The sequence below is a fragment of the Nicotiana sylvestris genome, chromosome 3 (genome assembly GCF_000393655.2).
Source record: "Nicotiana sylvestris chromosome 3, ASM39365v2, whole genome shotgun sequence".
In the NCBI taxonomy this organism is placed as follows: Eukaryota; Viridiplantae; Streptophyta; class Magnoliopsida; order Solanales; family Solanaceae; genus Nicotiana; species Nicotiana sylvestris.
In genome coordinates, this window is record NC_091059.1 from 64,393,523 (window position 1) to 64,411,592 (window position 18,070).

The following is an 18,070-nucleotide window of genomic DNA, read 5'->3' on the forward strand; positions in this document are numbered from 1 at the left end:
TGAATTGTTAAAGGATTATATCATGGATACTCCATAGCACCCATGAAAGGCTAAACATAATAACTAATACCATGAACCGCAGATCAGGAGATAGCTTAAGCCTACATAAAAGCTGATCAAAAGAAGAAGGAAACTAAAGAGTTAAATCAACGAAGTAAATCAGGAATCTAATTATTGGAATCAAAAAATTATAAAAATCATGATTGAGCACATTATGGGGTCACTCTTAATGTGAGAGGTACAAGAGGGATAGTACAACAACCATATTCTATAATGGCCATACAATAAAGCTGGTTAGAAAAGTACCAGCCTCATTAAAAGTCAGTACGAAGCTCCTACTGGATTGTGTATGCACCAGAGGTGCAAGTATAGAGCTTCAAGTTATCGACATGAATTACACCAAGGTGGAAGAGAGGTCATGAAAGAGATAGAAGATACGATGCGGGATTTTAAGGTAAGTAACGTAAATGTGAACAATGTATGTGATACTAAAATGTAGGATGTTGTGAATAGTCCATACTTTTCATAAAAAATAGAAGCGAGGGGATTCTGTATCTAGGAATAATAGTGGCATCGTCAGTAGCATATCTTCCAGCCTATGTTCTAGGTATCGAAAAGCCTGACTAAGAGAGTAAAGAAGAGTTAGAGACGATGTGATGTCTCGCTTGATGTTCCAAAATGACATAAAGAAATCTATGATTCAAGAAAGTTGAAAGGTTGCAAGTAATATAAATAGATATGTGTAGGTCGCAAGCTATTGTATGGTGGAGCAACAAGGTTCTAGAAGATAGGAGTAAGGATAAGAACGAGAGAGGGAGAAGGTAACGAAATGGATAAGTCCTCAAGATTAAGCCCATGAAAACAAGAAGAGCAGATGGTTTCTCTAAGTTATACAAAGCTCACTATATCCTGAATGAACTCAAAGGAGTCTAAGACTAATAGCATTTAGAAGAGATGGAATGCTGCCCTGGTAATAGAATGAGGGTGTAATTGTGATAGATAAAGGTTGACGTTTGAGCCTTCAATTGAGTAATGATCTGACGAAGAAAATAAAGGGATCTCATGAATTGGACAGTATTAAAATACCCACGCAAGGTGAATCGCATTGGGATGCTGTGAGATGCGGTTATGCAAGCATGATATCGCTCCAGGTGGATCAGTCTAATCATTTCAGATGTTCCTTGATGAAACGTGAACCCTAGCGGCAGTGTTACATAAAAGGTAAAGTTATCAGGGGTAGATTATAGATCAATATTAAGGTGAATCCACAATGGATGGATAAAAGTTATAAAGTATAAAACGATATGAGGTTGTCATTCTTAAGATAAACAGTAATGTGGAAGCATTAAAGGACATAGATGTATATATATTGGATAAGCAATGAAAGTAACCTGGAATTTGGTAGAAGACGTTAGTAACAAGAAATCGAGGTAAGAGTTATGGCATAATATGACCTACTTAGATACAGTAAAGTCATACGGATAGATAACCGGGTCTATAAAATAAGATATAGCAATATTCGTATGTTCAACAAAATACCGAGCGAAGAACTTTAGTAATGGCTAAAAATAGGAGGGAAAAGGAAAGAAGAGTTGCATAAGTGCACTTACAAGGTCAGAGTCATACAGGCTACATGATAAAAGGTAGCAAAATTACGAGACTGAAAGGATTCCGACCATAAGTCGTGGTGTGAGAAAAAGGCCTAAAGGGGGAAATGCCCTGGACTTTCGACTTATTCACATAACAGTTGCCTAGATAGCAAGAGGAGCATCAAAGTATTCGTAAAGGCTACGGGTTATGAGAATGATAAGTACATAAGTCAACATTCGAGGACGAATGTTCCAAAGGGGGGAATGATGATACATCCCGCATTTTCGTATGTTAAAATTTTGTCGTAAGTTAATCGACGTAAGTTCTGGAATGGGATTATTTTAAGATTATAAGCATCATGCTATTTCAAATAATTGATGAGTAAATTCATGAAGGTGAGAGGGGAAGCAAGTCAAAGAACATGAATTTTCGTCCAAGTTTGATATGTTGGGATAAATATGGCCCGAGCTAAAATATTCGGTATTTATGGACTAGCACCATACAAGGTACCACATGACCATGATAGTAAGGTGTATAAGGTATTTGAAAAGTGAGTAGTATTTTAAGTAAGCGGAAATAGTTCTTAATTATGTGGGTAAATGGTTAATTATTGGATAATGAAAAATTACCTAGTTAATTAATAATTGGTGGTGGATTAATTGAAGTCTATGGATAAAGACTAAAGCATAAAAACGTGGCAACCCTTTGAAATATATTGAGTGACTCATAACTTGGAAGGAAAGGTGTCAATCTGTCATACATATGACACGTCCGTAGAATATCAAAAGTTTGGCCCTTTGGAATTAGTGGTGGATAGATGTTTATAAATTCTTTGATCAACAAGTACCTAATGATCCTATATAACTCCATCTTTAGTAGTACTACTATTGACTAGATTCTTTCACATTGCTAGACATGTACTACACTCAAATATCTCTGGAAGAGCCTACAAGATATTCAGATTCATAGAGAATCTATCATTGGACTTTTGTTAATCCAATTAATACAAATCCAAATAACATAGCCTATTTAGAAGTCTTCCTATGCCTTCTTCATATCAACCTTTAGAGCACATCCAAGCGCTTAATTTATGACAATTTAAAACTCGATCCGATGTATGTTTTACCGACAATCTTGTTACTTAGAAAGTCGGATTTTTGGAAATTTGGACGGGTAGTAGAAATTTTGATATCGGAATCTGATTTCGATTCCGAAAGTTGGAGTATGTCCGCAATGTTGAATCTGACTCATGTGCAAGACCAACTGATCGCTCCTTGCCCGTGTAGATTTCGTCTCAAGAATATCATACGAATATTTCCCTACTCAGGTATGTTAAGGCTATCCCTTCTTTCTTTTTGGCATGATCCAAATAATACAAATGAAACGAGCAAAATACGCAACTTTCATAAATGACTCTATTCATATAAACGCTAGGAGTGTCTATATTCTTGATTCGCCATGTGAATTATTATTATATCTTCTGTTCATGTGTCTAAAAAAATATATGTATTTGATAAATTTTATCCGAAGGCCATATTAATTTTTTTGGCATTCCGAGAAAATCTTATAAACGTATTTCTTATGTATTTCATGCATTTATACATGTACATTGACCCATGAACAGATGTTGTTATATACGCGCATATATGTATATTATATTTATGGGATATGGGAAAAGGTTACGGCATTAATACGCACCAGCACCTGATCAGCTGGTATACATTGATGATGTTACCCACATTGGCCGAAATGATATGATGGGATGCCCTTAGAGGCTTGATGATGTTATGAACACATATACCTAAATGGTATGACATTTATACGCATATGCTTGACAATATAAAATGAAATGATTCCCAAAGCTATGCAAACATACATGTCGAGTCTTTTACTCTATGTTTCTCTCATGTCTATTATTTACTTATTTTTATTCCTTACATACTCGATACATTATTTGTACTGACATCCCTTTTGCATGGGGATGCTACATTTCATGCTCGCAGGTCTCGATAGACAAATCGAGAGTCCTCCAATTAGGCGATCAACTCAGCGGAAGATGTTGGTGCACTCAATTTGCTCCAGAGTTGCTTGTTTGGTCAGTATGATTTAGATGTGTATTTTTTCGTATGGTGAGGTTCTGTCCTGACCTTTATGACAATTATGTATCCTTAGAGGCTTGTAGATAGATATCATGTATGTAAAAGATGGTATGACCTTGTCGACCTATGTTCAGTGTACGAGTGGTTATTTTGGTCTTAGAGGCCCATATGTCTTATGTATAAGTTGGTATTACATGTGTATTCTACCTATTTCACGGTAGCCTCTACAGCTCGGTTATCTGTGATAGTATGATACGAAAATATACATTATGTTGGTAATTGGTTGAGTAAGGTACCAGGTACCCGTCGCGGCCCATCGGTTTGGGTCGTGACAGACACCTTGTGGAAAGGGTTGAACAAATCTGGTGTGAAAGCGGTTGTTCTTATTGAGTTGTTGATGGCTTTCCCTTTTATTTGGTTTTTCCCCAGACTTACACTATGATCAGTTACTCTATAGCATTATTACCTGACTGCTTCTTGTTGTTTGTTGTTGTTACTAGTGTATCATTGCAAGTATTATTTTGTATTCCTTATCATGTCCAGCTTTATATTAATATTGTTATCTGTTAGCTCATCTACAAACTTGTTCAGGTTATTTTGTCCAGTAGGTTTCTTGACTGTCCCTCGTCACTACTCCATCAAAGTTAGTCTTGATACTTACTGGGTATTGCTGTGGTGTTCTCAAACTATGATTCTGCATATTTTTGTGCAGATCTAGGTGCTACAGTTGTTGTTGATTATTAACTGACTGGTCGAGCTATGGAGACTCAAGATAAACCTACCGTCGCATTCGCAGGCCTCGGAGTCACCTTCTGATTTTGTTTTTGTACTGTTTGATTTCCTTTTCGAACAATTGTACTTAAGTATATTCTTAGTGAACTCAGTAGAGCTTATGACTTGTACTACCAATTTTAGGATTGTAAGTTTGTATAGAGATTTGTATTTCATATTTGTTAGTCATTGGTTAAATATTGTTATTATTTAAGTAAAGGTTAGGCTTACCTAGTCCATAAGACTAGGTGCCATCACGAATACAGAGGGAAATTTGGGTCGTGACAATTTGGAAAGGGGATTTTCATCTACAAACATTAGGTAAGTGATTCTAATCAATTTAAAACTATATTTCATGATTATATCTTAGATTTAACATCAATTTATGAGAATCAAAGAGGAAAATTGGGAAATTTGTCAAGTTTTTAAAAAATGAAGAATTGAGTTTTGAGAGTCGATCTGGATCCGGATTTGAAAATAAAATACATATATCGACTCGTAGGTTTATGGATAGTCGGAATCTATCCTTGGATTCCGGTTTTTACTTGTCGAGGTCGGGGTTAACATTTTGTTGACTTTTTGGGAATTTGTAAAGATTAAAGTTTTATCTATTGTAATTGGTTTTCCTTACATTGTTTGACGATATTAAGTCACTTTTGGTTAGATTTGAGCTTTATTGAGGCAAATTTTAGAGGAAAAGATATTTTTGAGGGTTGAGTTTGCCTAGTTGAGGTAAGTATCTTCCCTAACTTTGTGTGGGAGAACTACCTCTTAGGACTTTGGTTGATAGTGCTATTTGTGCTATCTGAAAGTCCTATACGCAAGGTGATGAGTGGGTACACATGCTATATATGGTATTAGATCGGTTAGATTATTTAGACTCTTTCCATGCCTTTAATTGAATCGTCGTAACATGTTATATCACTCATTGTTAATCCGCTCTTACATGTGTTAATCTACTCTTACATGCTCTGTTTGACGTTGTTAGCAATTGTTCTACCTCTTACTTATTATTTTGCTCTTATATACTTCAGCCGAAGTTCTTTCCTTCCTTATTGTCTTATTTGCTCTTTGATTGTGGAATTATTTTTACTTGAAGTTATTATCTTTTGGAATATCTTCTTGTTGAGTTATTATTGCTGAAGTTGTAAAATCTGTTATCACAGTGAGGTGAAGTTGTTATTTGTTGAGATATCTTTCTTGTACAGCAATTCACATTCATTTTATTATTGTTGAGATTCTTGTAAATATTGTGGTTGAGCCATGGGCTATTTATTATGGAAATATTAGTATTGTTGATTCTTTTGGCAAGTTATAGTATATGGGAACTTGTGCTGCGAGTTGTGATTATGTTGTGATATTGATATGCATGCAGTGGTATAAGGCTAAGGGCTGATATGCATGTGGTGAAATAAGGTGGGCTTGATACGCGTGTTGCTAGTAGGGGAGCTACTTGAAGCCACGCTGTGAGATAAGGTTGGCTAAAACGTGTGTAGTTATTTCGGGAAAAGTAATTTTCAAAACTAAATGTAAGGCTCACGCGGTGGTATAAGGAAAGATTGTGATTGAAATTGTGAAATGTGAATACGAGGCCGTACCTCGATTGTGAATCTTGTTGTGCATCTCATATTGAAAAGAGTTATTGGTTGAATAGTTCTTGTTGCTTTTATTCTTCCTTGTCTTACCGGCTTTGTCCGTAGTTGATTATTTGTGGTTCTCATTATTTGCTTCCTTCTTGTTGTCTATTTGCTTACAATTCTATCATTAGTTTACGTTACTAAACTACTTTGTTATCATTCGTTTCTCCGCTTTCCATTATTTTCCTGTTATTATATTTTTTTTGTTTACCTTGTCCTAGTAGGTGTCTTAACCTGGCCTCATCACTATTCTACCGAGGTTAGGCTTGATATTTACTGGGTACCATTATGGTGTACTCATATTACGCTTCTACACATCTTTTGTACAACTCCAGGTACGTCTGCACGTGCTGGACTCTAGAAATTGATTTGTAAACTGCTTTCAGGAGACTTCGAAGTATACATGCCCGACGTTCGTAGGCCTCGGATTACTTTTAGTTATCTTCCCATTTCTATTATTTCCTTTATGAGACAAGGTTGTAGTAGACATTTCAGAATATTTTGTAGAGCTTATGACTTAGCTCCTCCAGATTTTTGGTGCTATTTGTCAGCTGTGCTATTGAGATTTATTATGATAGTTTAAATGTTTAAATTTGATGTTTTATTATTATTTATGATATTTTGTCTTTATATGCTAGGCTTACCAAGTCATAGAGATTAGTGTTTAACCAAAAATCGGGATTTTGGCCAAAGCTTATTTTAGAAGAACTCCGACTACTGATAATAAAAAAGAAATAAGAATAATTGATAAATAACAGCTGAATATAAGAGAAAAGTAAATCAATATATTTCAATAGTATTCCGTGTCCTTACAAATGATCAGACTTCTCCTTTATAGCTATCTTTATATAATACGTTTCGTTTCTATCATAATAGAGTCATTATTAATAATTAATGGCAATTACTGTAACGTTATAATAGGTAATCATATTTGATTCAGTGCAAATTCTCTAACTTTTTCCGTATTTAATGCCTACTAATTATTCGTATCTATACCCTTTTTTACTATCAGATTCATTCTCTTAATATGACCCTCGAACATCAAGAGGTTCGAGTATCTATCCTTTCTGATTTTTTTTGAACCTTTGCTCGTGCCTGTTGAAGCTCGTGCCTCTTTGATTGTTCTTTGCCAATCGTCATCCTTTGACCAATCCACGCGTCATGACGTGTCATCTTACAATCAATTCCATATATGAACTTAATTTTTCCCAATACAGATAGTTCCCCCACTTGCCATTTATTCATCAATAGAAAATTTGGGAAGTGGATCTTATTAAAGTGGGAATATTTGCCGCCATTAATTCTTCTCTGGAGCTGATGCTTCATTTGTCACTTCCATTTAATATTCGTAACACATGGCATTTCCTGGTTGGTTCTATAACTTTTCGGAATCTTTTAAGGCTTTTTACGGCTTTACCAATTACGAAACAACAGTTCCCATCATGACGTTTCCATCATTGCACCTTTTCCTTTGACGGTTGCTTCTGAGTATAAATATAACTTTTTACCTTTGTCTTTTTTCACAAAAGGTTTAGAGTATTCAATTATGGTTTTCTTCTTCCTCATACTACTATGTCTTCTTCAAACCCCAACCCTCGGAGAGTCCCCATCGTTGATAGCCTTCATCTTGCTCCTGTTAGAAGTAGGAGAGGAGGAAGACTTCGTAGTTTACGAGGTCCTTCTATTCCTTCAATGAGTTCTACTCCACCTTCTAGAACCAGAGGTTCTCTTCCTCAAAGATCCTCATCTAGAAATAAAGAACCCACTGAACCTCTTCGTGAACATTTATAAGATGAAATTGTTCCTGCTGAACTATCTTTTTACAATGATAGAGAGTCCATCAGAAACCAAGTTTCTTCTATGTCTTCATTAAATTGTGCGACATTTACCCGAATCAGATCACTGAAGGTTTGATTTCTGTGGTTCGTAGAGATTGCCAGTGGAGTCATGATTTCCCTATTATAATCCCCAATGAAAACCAAAGAATCACTTCTTACTTGACTGGATTTTCCTTCGTATATACATACCCTTTCACATTGAATTTCAAGCCTCCCATTGACCCTGTTACCATCGCATTCTGTTGCTTTTTCGATGTTTGCTTAGGACAAATTGGCCCCATCATGTGGAGGGTTGTTGCTTGTTTGAGGCATTTGGCCAACATGGCTGACATGCCTTTTACTTTCTTCCATTTAATCCATAGTTATTCTCCCAAACTCTTTCGTCAAGGAATCTTTACTTTAGTAGCCTAGAGGATGATAAGGGCTGTGGCTGGTATGCCAGGTTTGTTGCTGCCCCCACTGTTGGTTTAGTAGGTCAAGAGAATGTTCTCTTTCCTGAGAAGTGGAATTTTGCATGTGAGTTTTTTTTTATAACTTTCTCATACCTTTTTCTCAATCTTGATGGTTGTCATTTTAAGTTCCTCTTCTTTTTCAGCAACCATGGGAATTGTTGATGAGATTTCCAATTTCCGTGGTTGGGTAGGAAAGTTGTTAAGTGTTGCTCCAATGGATGGTAGATCCTTGAAAAACTTTTCTCATCGGTTTGGTTGGAAAGTGAAAACTCACGGTAAGTACTTTTCTTTTTACACCTTTTGCATTTTTGTTTACTTCTTTCCTTAGAAATTATTTTGACCCTTCTTTTTGTCAGGGTTTCCCATTCGAGACATAAGTGTTGAGGCCATCGTGGCTTCCAGAGTTTCTTTGGAAAGGGCCCAAGAGATAATTTTGGGTTCTTCATCGAAAAGGAAGGCTTTTTCCGACCAAGGTTCTGAAGAATAAGAAGAACAAGACGGAGGTTCTTTAATAAAAAGGCCACGAGCTAGAAGATGCATTATCTCAGATGATGATGCATCTTCCCCCCGTTCTATTTCTTTAACCAAGCCTGTTGAAGCCAACTTGGTGATCTCTAATGATGACACTCCCGCGGCTGCTCGTGATTCTGTTGATCAGCTTTTTGCTCGTGGGTTTGATGACGAAAATTTGGGCCCAGTTTCTGAGGGAGTGCCCCTTGCCTCATTTTCCAAGCCTACTCCTGTGGTATCTTCTTTACCAGTTGTGACTGCTGCCGTTGCTACTTCGGCCCAAGCTATTTTGACTGCTTCCCCAGTTCCTCCTACAGTTGTTCATCACACTGAAGCTGGTTCCTCAAGTGGAGGTGGAGCTATGAAGCAAGTTATCATCGAGGTTCCTGCCGATGGTAACCTTTTGAGAAAATCAGGTTGGGCTGATGTGTGGTTGTAACTTCTGATTGGACCAGTTGAGAGATTCAAGCTTGAGAGCCACAACTCTTTGACTTTGATGAATGACATAGTGCATTCATCTTTAAAGGTATCCCTTTTTATACTTTATTACACCCTTCTTCTATTAGGGTTATTACCTCTCTTTTTCTTTTTCAGATCAATCTAATTGGCACAGAAATGATGAAGAGGGTTTCTCACACGGAGCAGTTAGTGCATGATTATCAAACTGAAGTAGACAACTGGAGGGAACAGTATGAAAGCATTCAAAATTATATGGAAGTATTAGAAGAGAACAAGTGCACTTTAGAGCAGTAATTGAGGGTTTTGACCTCAGAATTGGTAGTTGAGAAGGCTTCCTCGAATCAAGCTGATAAGGATAAGAATCTTCTTGAAACATCTTTTTCTAAGCAACTCTCCAAGGCTAGTGAAGAAAATAGAGCATTGAAGGCTTTGCTGAGTGAGAAAGAAGCTTATGTTGGTGAACTCGTACAAACGCTTACTCATACCCAATAAGATCTCCGTAAGTCTTCTAATAAGGCCAGTTTTTTAGAAAGTTCATTCACTCCTTTGCAAGTTTCTTATGATTCTACCTTGGCTGAGAATGAAAAACTTAAAAACGAGATTGATCAATGGGAAAAAGATTACGAGATTCTTGAGGACAAGACTGCAATTGAAGTGAGTTGGGCATTTTTGAACACTCGTCATGATACCCTTGCGCAAGCTAGCCAAAAGGGCTTTAACTTGGAGGCTGAATTAGCTAAGATAAAAGAAACTATTGAAAAGACTCAGCAATGCCAAGATTTTCCCTCTCACATGGCTGATACTCCCGAGCATATTGAAGATGATATGGGTATGGTGAATGCTCCAACTCCTTCAAGCCAACTCAAACCTTCTGCTGCTGGTGACCCTGCTCTAGATCCTTCTTTATCTCCTCAATGACAAGTTTATGATATGTGACTCCCCTTTTTTTGGTGGAATGTGGTTTTAACCCTCTGCCCTATTTGGGGGTTTAGTTTTTGGAAACAACAAGTTCCCAGACCTTTTTGGGGCGTTTTGTATAAATGACCAATAGTTTATGGCTAAGTTCATACTTAGTCTAGACTTTTTAATATTAAGAAGTTTTCCATTTTGACTTAGTTATTTTGAGCTTCTCTTTGGCTCATTCTTGCCTTTATATTCAAGAATTTGTTTGAATAATTCGCACTTTTATCTCATAAAATGCTTTCGTAACTTCATGAATGTTTAAGTCAAACATGAATTTTATAAAAGAGAGCCCTTTTATATGCGACACTTAATGAAGAAGACGTCTCAACTTCATAATAGTGCAAATGTACGACAAAAGAAATAGGAACACACATGTTTCTTGAAATAACTTTGATAAAGTTTTTATTTGAACTTTGTCAATAACATCTTACATGCATTTAAATGACTTCTATAACTTTTTTGTAACTATTTTCTGTACAACATATTTCAAAAAAGAAAATAAACACGAGGTGTTTATTTATAACCCGTTTCTATACATTGCCTTTAACCTAACTATGATAAGGTTTTCTTTGGCTTTATGTTATTGGCTCGTAACTTTGCTCTGCACTTGATTCATTCAATGAGTAGACTTTTCGGGCTTTGACTTGAACTTTGATTATATCTCAATCTTCTTTGCCTTCTTTACATATATGCCTATGTATTTATATAGTCCCCCAAGTGTTTGAGCTTTGAAGTATAAAGTCTCAAACACTTGATTACTCCTCTTATTTGGTCTTTTTCCTGAAAAGGAAGAAACATACGGGACTCGGAGGTGCGATTATAGATGAAGACTGCTTAACCCGTCTGAATTTCTATCAAAATAGTTGTAACCCTAGACCGGCAATTTATATTCTTCCATGTGCCTTGCAGGTCGTGATTCATCATTTAGTATGGGTTAGCTTTTTGCCTATCATCTAAAATCGTTAGTAAAATTTTAACAATTCAAAAATAAAATTTTAAAATGAGGATACCTGACCGTGGGTACTCCTTAGAAATAGTATCTCTTCAAGTGAACGACATTCCAATATGAAGGTAATATCTTGCCATCCATTGTTTCCAACTCGTATGCTCATTTCCCTGCGATACCTTGAATCTTGTAAGGTCCTGGACTCAATTTTCCTGCGTTAGCGGCTCTCGTTGATTGAAAAACTTTCTTGAGTACGAAGTCCTCAATATTGAAGTATCTTAGGCGAGCTTTTCCATTATAGTATCGTTCCATGACTTGTTTTTGTGCTGCTATTCTTATTAATGTAACTTCCCTTTTTCCTTCAAGTAGATCAAGGTTCATTCGCATTTCTTCTTCATTAGATTCCTCAGTTGCTTGCGTATACCTCGTGCTTGGCTCCCCTATCTCAACTGGAATTAAGGCTTCAGCTCCATATAACAATGAGAATGGTGTTTCACTCGTACTTGTTTTTGATGTTGTGCGGTACGACCATAAAACACCAGGCAACAACTCTGGCCAATTGCCTTTGGACTCTGTTGTAAACATCAATCTAAGTTGTTGCTGGAAATTCACGCAGACTTTCCTTGAGTCGTCTCGTGGCTTCTGAGCTTTTCTCATTCAAATTACTGGCAAAAGCCACAGCTGCCCAGTTAACAGGTACACGCGGTAATGTCATCCTTTCACGCTGGAACCTATCCACGAACTCTCTAAGCAGTTCGGAATCTCCTTGCTTTATTTTAAAAATATCTTCCATTCTTTTTTCGACTTTTTGAGCTCCCGAATGCGCTTTGATAAATGAATCTGCAAGCTCAGCAAAAGAATTTATAGAATTTTCTGGTAAGAGAGAATACCATGTCAATGCTCCCTTATTGAGTGTTTCACCGAATTTCTTGACCAACACTGATTCAATTTCTTGTTTGGTTAAATCGTTGCCCTTCACACAAGTTGTGAATGCATTCACGTGGTCTCACAGATCAGTTGTGCCATCATATTTTGGAATATCGGGCATCTTGAACTTCTTCAAAATCGGCACAGGAGCAGCACTGGGCTTCCATGGTTGTTGTGAATATTTATCCATGTCTATTCATTTGATTACAGGTGGTACTCCAGGTATTTGCTCTATGCGATTGCTTTGCTCCTTGAGCTACTTTTACAAGGTTAGAACTAAGTTCTATAAATCAGAATTAACTATGTTACCTGGTTCGCCATCACGAGACTTGTTGGGAGTTCCACCAGTGCCTGAATTAACAAGCCCAGAATGTGGGTTTTCCAAAGTATTGTGATTCGGAGTTGGTGTTGGTGGCGCAACTGGCAACTGGCAACTGGCTGGTAAAAGCCCGGAGAGCATTACTGACTTGTTGAGTAATTAGATTCTTTAGAGCATCATCGAGTGCTTGTTCATTCGCAACTCTGTCATTTTGATTTGCCTCAGATCCGTTTTGGTTCGCAATCCTGTTATTTGCTTCAGATCCCTGTGGAGTTCCTTCTCGTGATTGTCATTGTGAATCACGCGGTGAGGGAGGTGGGGACCTGTCGTCCGCATCATTTACTTGATGTTGAGGATCTTGGAGTGGTAAATTGTGTTGGTTATTGTCGTTGACATTCGACATGGTAAGTGTTTTGAATAAAGAATTGACTAAGAAAGCAAACGATTATTAGATTCCCGGCAACAGAACCAATTTGTTTAACCAAAAATCGGAATTTTAGCCAAAGCTTATTTTAGAAGAACTCCGGCTACTGATAATCAAAAATAAATAAGAATAATTGACAAATAACAGCTGAATATAAGAGCAAAGTAAATCAATATATTCCAATAGTATTTCGTGTCCTTACAAATGATCAGTCTTCTCCTTTTATAGCTATCTTTAGGTAATACGTTTCGTTTCTATCATAATAAAGCCATTATTAATAATTAATGGCAATTAATGTAACGTTATAATTGGTAATCATATTTAATTTAGTACAGATTCTCTAACGTTTTCCATATTTAATGCCTATTAGTTATACGTATCTATACCCTTTTTTGCTATCAGATGCATTCTCTTAATACGACCCTCGAGCATCTATCCTTTCTGCTTTTTCTTGAACCTTTGCTCGTGCCTGTTGAAGCTCGGGCCTTTTTGATTGTTCTGCCAATCGTCATCCTTTGACCAATTCACGTGTCATCTTACAATCAATTCCATATATGAACTTAATTTTTCCCAATACAATTAGGTGCCATCACGATATTATAAGGTGTGAAATTGGAATCGTTATAGAACCACAAAAAATTAGACTCAAGGGATACAATTTCATCAAAACCTCGTTTAAATATTGCTTATAGATTGGGAGATATGCGCTTTTGAAGTCAAGCCAATTGGAGAAAAGTCATATTTTATTAACTCAATTCTTCCAAAACATGCAATTAGCATGTCAAGACTTACATGAGCCCCTCGGGACTCCATCCAATTATCCTAATAAGTTCCAATACTCTATGTGACCTTTTCCAAAGGCTCAAAATACCTAAAGGATCATAACACAGCAAGGCTCAAACAAAATAGAATTTTTCTAAAGTTCTTAATGCTTCATTCTTTGAAAGAAGTATCTGAATCACACTTAAACACTTCGGATTACTTCCAACCTTTACACACAAGTTTAATTCAACTATATAAAACTATCCAAAGTCTTGAAATGCCAATCCGAGTCTAGTAACATTAAAGTCAACTTTTTACCAAATATATGAATTCTTAAGTTCTTCCAATTGCCAACTTTTGACATATAGTGCCGAATCCTTCTAAAAATATCAAAAACTCAATCCGAACATATGTAAAAGTTTAAAATTATTATAAAAACCTACCAGAATTATCAAAGCCGATTTTGAGACTGGTTTTTTCAATAGTCAAACGTGTCAACTCTTCTAACTTAAAGCTTCCATTTAGGAACTAAGTGTTCCTCTCACACCTATTGGGGCAAGAATTACCCGTACCGCAAGTCGTAAAACATCAAATGAACATATGAGAAGTCTTAAATCTAGTAAGAGGGCTCTAGAACTCAAAACGATCGGCTAAATCGTCACAGATTATACCTGTGACGGTGCCATGGTCTATAAGTTTGTAACCAACATCTCCAATGTAAGCCTATTCACACAAATTTGTGAAGGGCAGATAACTGTCAGCAAAGTCATAAAGGAATTATATATCCTGAAGGATATTAAACTTGTTCGATGTTATATTACAACTGAAAATCATGTACCCGTTGCTATGAATCTATTAATGGAGTTTCACATCATAATTTAAAAAAGAAAGAAAAGGAAAACCTCAAAATCATCCTTTATTTATACTCTAACTAGATGGGCGTGCCCGTGCTACGCCGGGGTGCCTGATGTATTTTTCCTCTCGCCACTAAAGCAATTACTTTAAACAACCTTTTACTTCAACATTTGTGTATTCAGAACCAAACTTTTTTCTGAGCATGTAATAAGTGTGTGCAAAAAAAGGCATGTAAATGAACTTTGAGAATGGATAAGCAACTAACTCAATTATTCGATCATATAAGATACTTCAAACATTTCTAGTTTAACATTCTGGTAAGTTTTGAGATCACAAAGTATTTCCTAAATGTTCCATTCTCAAATTACAACGCCAACATCATTTGCCCTCAAGCTAAGTAGCAATTGCTTCACTTCCTCTCTGGTGCGTGATAGGAAAGAAGAACCAGCTTTCTTCTGTAGTACCACATGATGTGACTTTTGATAAAATGAACTGCAATTAACTAAAAGTGCACGGTTAAATGTATCAACAAATATGAAACATTTGAATCATGTCCCAAAGTCACATTGAAATTCCTCCTAGACAATTAAATTCTAAAAAGAACTAACCTTCAACTTGTTCTCCAATATTAGCTCTATTAATATATATAGAGGATTAGTTTGACGGAAGTAAGCCAGGTCTTCCCTGACTCTCCAATGAATTGCTTCAGTTTATGCAGCTTAACAAGGTCATAATTCTAATTTTTCAATAAATTATTCTCTTCCTGTGATGTATATAAAAAACCAATGAGGATGAGTGCTGTTGCGAAAAATAACATTTTTATGAAGGATGATCTTGAGAGTATGGTAAGTCTAAGCTTTGTTACAAAAGTACTAACCTTAAATTATAATGATGTTGGAGGTTTTTCTGACTGGACAACTTCTTTATTTCGATGACACTCTTCTAATGATTTTTGATAAGGATCCTCTTCTTGTGATCAAGATTCTCCATCTGAGAAAAGGTTCGGAATATAATAGTTAATAGTAACAAACTGGTGAGGTGTAATAATAGATCAACAACAATAAAATTTTAACCTATATCATTGAGGTGTAATAATAGATCATTGTATTCGCTCACTCGCTTCTTGAAGACTTTTCCCTTTTCCCTCTAGATGCATGTACACATAGGTATTGAAATAATTAGAAACCTAAATGGGTCTTATATTTGAGAATTCATGTCACATTGTAAAGTTGTTAAAAACTTTTCCAATCAGCATCACTGCTCTTTACATTGTTCATTTGTTTCTTGGTGGCATGAAATTCAAGTTCAAGCTCCCCTCTCTGTAAATGCTGGTTTTCAGTTCTCCTCTGACTATATCAACCTATATAATGGTAAATCATGTCATTAGATAAATAAATATAGTAGAAATAAATAAAGTAAAAAGATTCACTCTCGTTGTATCCTAGTTCTGTACTAATAAGCAATTTCGCCGCAGCTTCTTTGAATTCTATCAAATATATAAGTTGGCTCAGCATCACTTTTCATTTTCTCTCATTCGTCATTCCATTTTCTTCTTATCATCCTTGTGCACCTCCATGTTCCATTGTAAGCACACACATGCTTGATTATAGTTTTCTTTAAATCTTACGAATTTAATTCAACATTCATACTTTAACATAACCTAAAAGATCAGAAAGTCAATGCAAATAAAATCCAGCAATTCAATCCAAAAACACATATTATACCTCATAGAAAGATTGATAAGCACAGTGATAAATACCACATGTATTGTTTACTGATACAACTGAGTAGAAGTAAATAATGTACCTTCCAGAGGACTCTGTTCTAGAATACCTGTAAAAAAAATAAATTATTCAGTTGTTTCAACTTTCAGCCATATGTCAAACACCTTGCGTAAATTAGTGTGCACAATGTTGTTTTAGTGACAATCAACTCATTAGAACCTCATATTTTCAAGTGCTTCTCAAACATTCTTCTTCAACATTTATTCCCTTTGCATAGATAAATTCATCACAGTATTAGTGTTTCTAGAGTAATGTCAACTACCAATTTACCCATAATCACTATAAATTTTCTGTAAAATGGATTAATTTGGCAGTAATTAGTTTGTAACCAAAGCGAATACTGACAAACGCCATTAAAGGATTTTGGTCAGTAATTTCTCAAGCAGACACCATTAGAGAATTAATCAAAAGAGAAATCAAATAAGAGTTATTCAAAATTACTCATTGGAGTATCTATCTAGACATGCATGTGAATTTCAGATAAAAATACTGATAGAGTGATACACATTTAAGAATCTAGCAAACGTTTTTCCACAAATAAGTCAAACAAAAAAAAGATTAATTGGAGAAAAAACGTACCACAACTGAGAGCTTATACCAGAGACGAATTAGACAAACGGACAACCTTGGCAAGAATTCTACAAATGAATAAACTTTGAAAAAATCCAGTGATAGAAATTTGGAAATAAGAGAGAAGAAGGTGCGGGAACTAGTGTGTAAAAGAGCATGACTTGTAGTGAGACAGGTATTTATTTTTCACGGCTGAAAGACGCGATTAGAGTTTAGCCACAAAGAAGCTTATATTTACGGCAATGCCCTTCGTCGTTCAAGAGGACCTTTACTTATTTTATATAGTTAAAAATTTCCCCACAGAAGATGACGTGCGTGAGAGGCAGCTTGTGCTTAATAACCTTATATCTTGCCCTTTACATGTATACCTTGCGATCTCTAGCTGATTTAAAACTTAATTATCATTAGTTTTACACGACAATTAGTTATCTTGCTAGATATTTTTTATATATTTACCGAACGATTTTGAAAAATAAGAAGTACTCAGTTCCTAATTTCACTTTATGTGACAATGCTTGATTCATGATCAAAGAGTTTAGAAAGAAAGAACGATATTTGGAACTTGGTTATTTTAAAGGGTTGTACCATATTTACAAAAAAAGGTTATGTTTGTTTACCCGTAAAACGGTACAGTTGAATTTGTAACGTGATTTATAGACACGTTAATTACTTTGATCCAAGAATATAAAATAATTAAGAACAAAAATAAATTAATTAAATAAACTTGAATAAAATATAAGCCTCGATATATGACGAAGCTCTCCAGAAGCAATAATAAGAACAATATCAAGAAAAAAAGAGAGATAGAGAGAGTAGTTTTATTGAATAAGAGCATATTTTAGCTTTTGTGTATAGATAATTTTTTATCTCCTGTAATGAATGCAAATTAACCTATTTATAGCTCAATTCAAGGAAACAACATCCCCAAATCTAGCTCTTCTTTAATGTGAATAAAACCCCTCTTCATGGTTGTATATCAGTTGAACGTTAATATAGAACGTTAATATAGAGATTATTTTAATGGCTGCTCATTGAATACTATTTTTCCCAACCGGTGTCTTCCTTTCAAATCTTCGTTCTCGGTTCCAAAGCCTTCGGAACTTATTCAGACCAGTCACATGTTTGTATCCGGTGCAACCTAGTTGCTGACTCATACCTTACCTG

General features: G+C 35.7%; 1 protein-coding gene and 1 long non-coding RNA gene across 6 annotated transcripts; both read right to left on the bottom strand.

Annotated features, from left to right (window-relative positions):
- Positions 1–11,427: 11,427 nt before the first annotated feature.
- On the bottom strand, positions 11,428–11,850 carry LOC138887468 (uncharacterized). Its single transcript, XM_070169223.1, has one exon. It carries the CDS (start codon positions 11,848–11,850, stop codon positions 11,428–11,430), a length of 423 nt encoding a protein of 140 aa, XP_070025324.1.
- Positions 11,851–14,784: 2,934 nt separating this feature from the next.
- On the bottom strand, positions 14,785–17,036 carry LOC104236651 (uncharacterized). Of its 5 annotated transcripts, none has more exons than XR_713481.2 (6): positions 16,916–17,036; positions 16,359–16,385; positions 15,821–15,912; positions 15,626–15,698; positions 15,430–15,542; positions 14,785–15,315 (listed from the first exon to the last, which is right to left on the bottom strand). It is a non-coding gene; the product is annotated as an uncharacterized lncRNA (long non-coding RNA). The 5 variants fall into 5 exon arrangements; XR_713480.2 differs by having other exon boundaries at positions 14,785–15,044; positions 15,161–15,315; positions 15,626–15,912; XR_713479.2 differs by having other exon boundaries at positions 14,785–15,054; positions 15,161–15,315; positions 15,626–15,912.
- Positions 17,037–18,070: the final 1,034 nt, after the last annotated feature.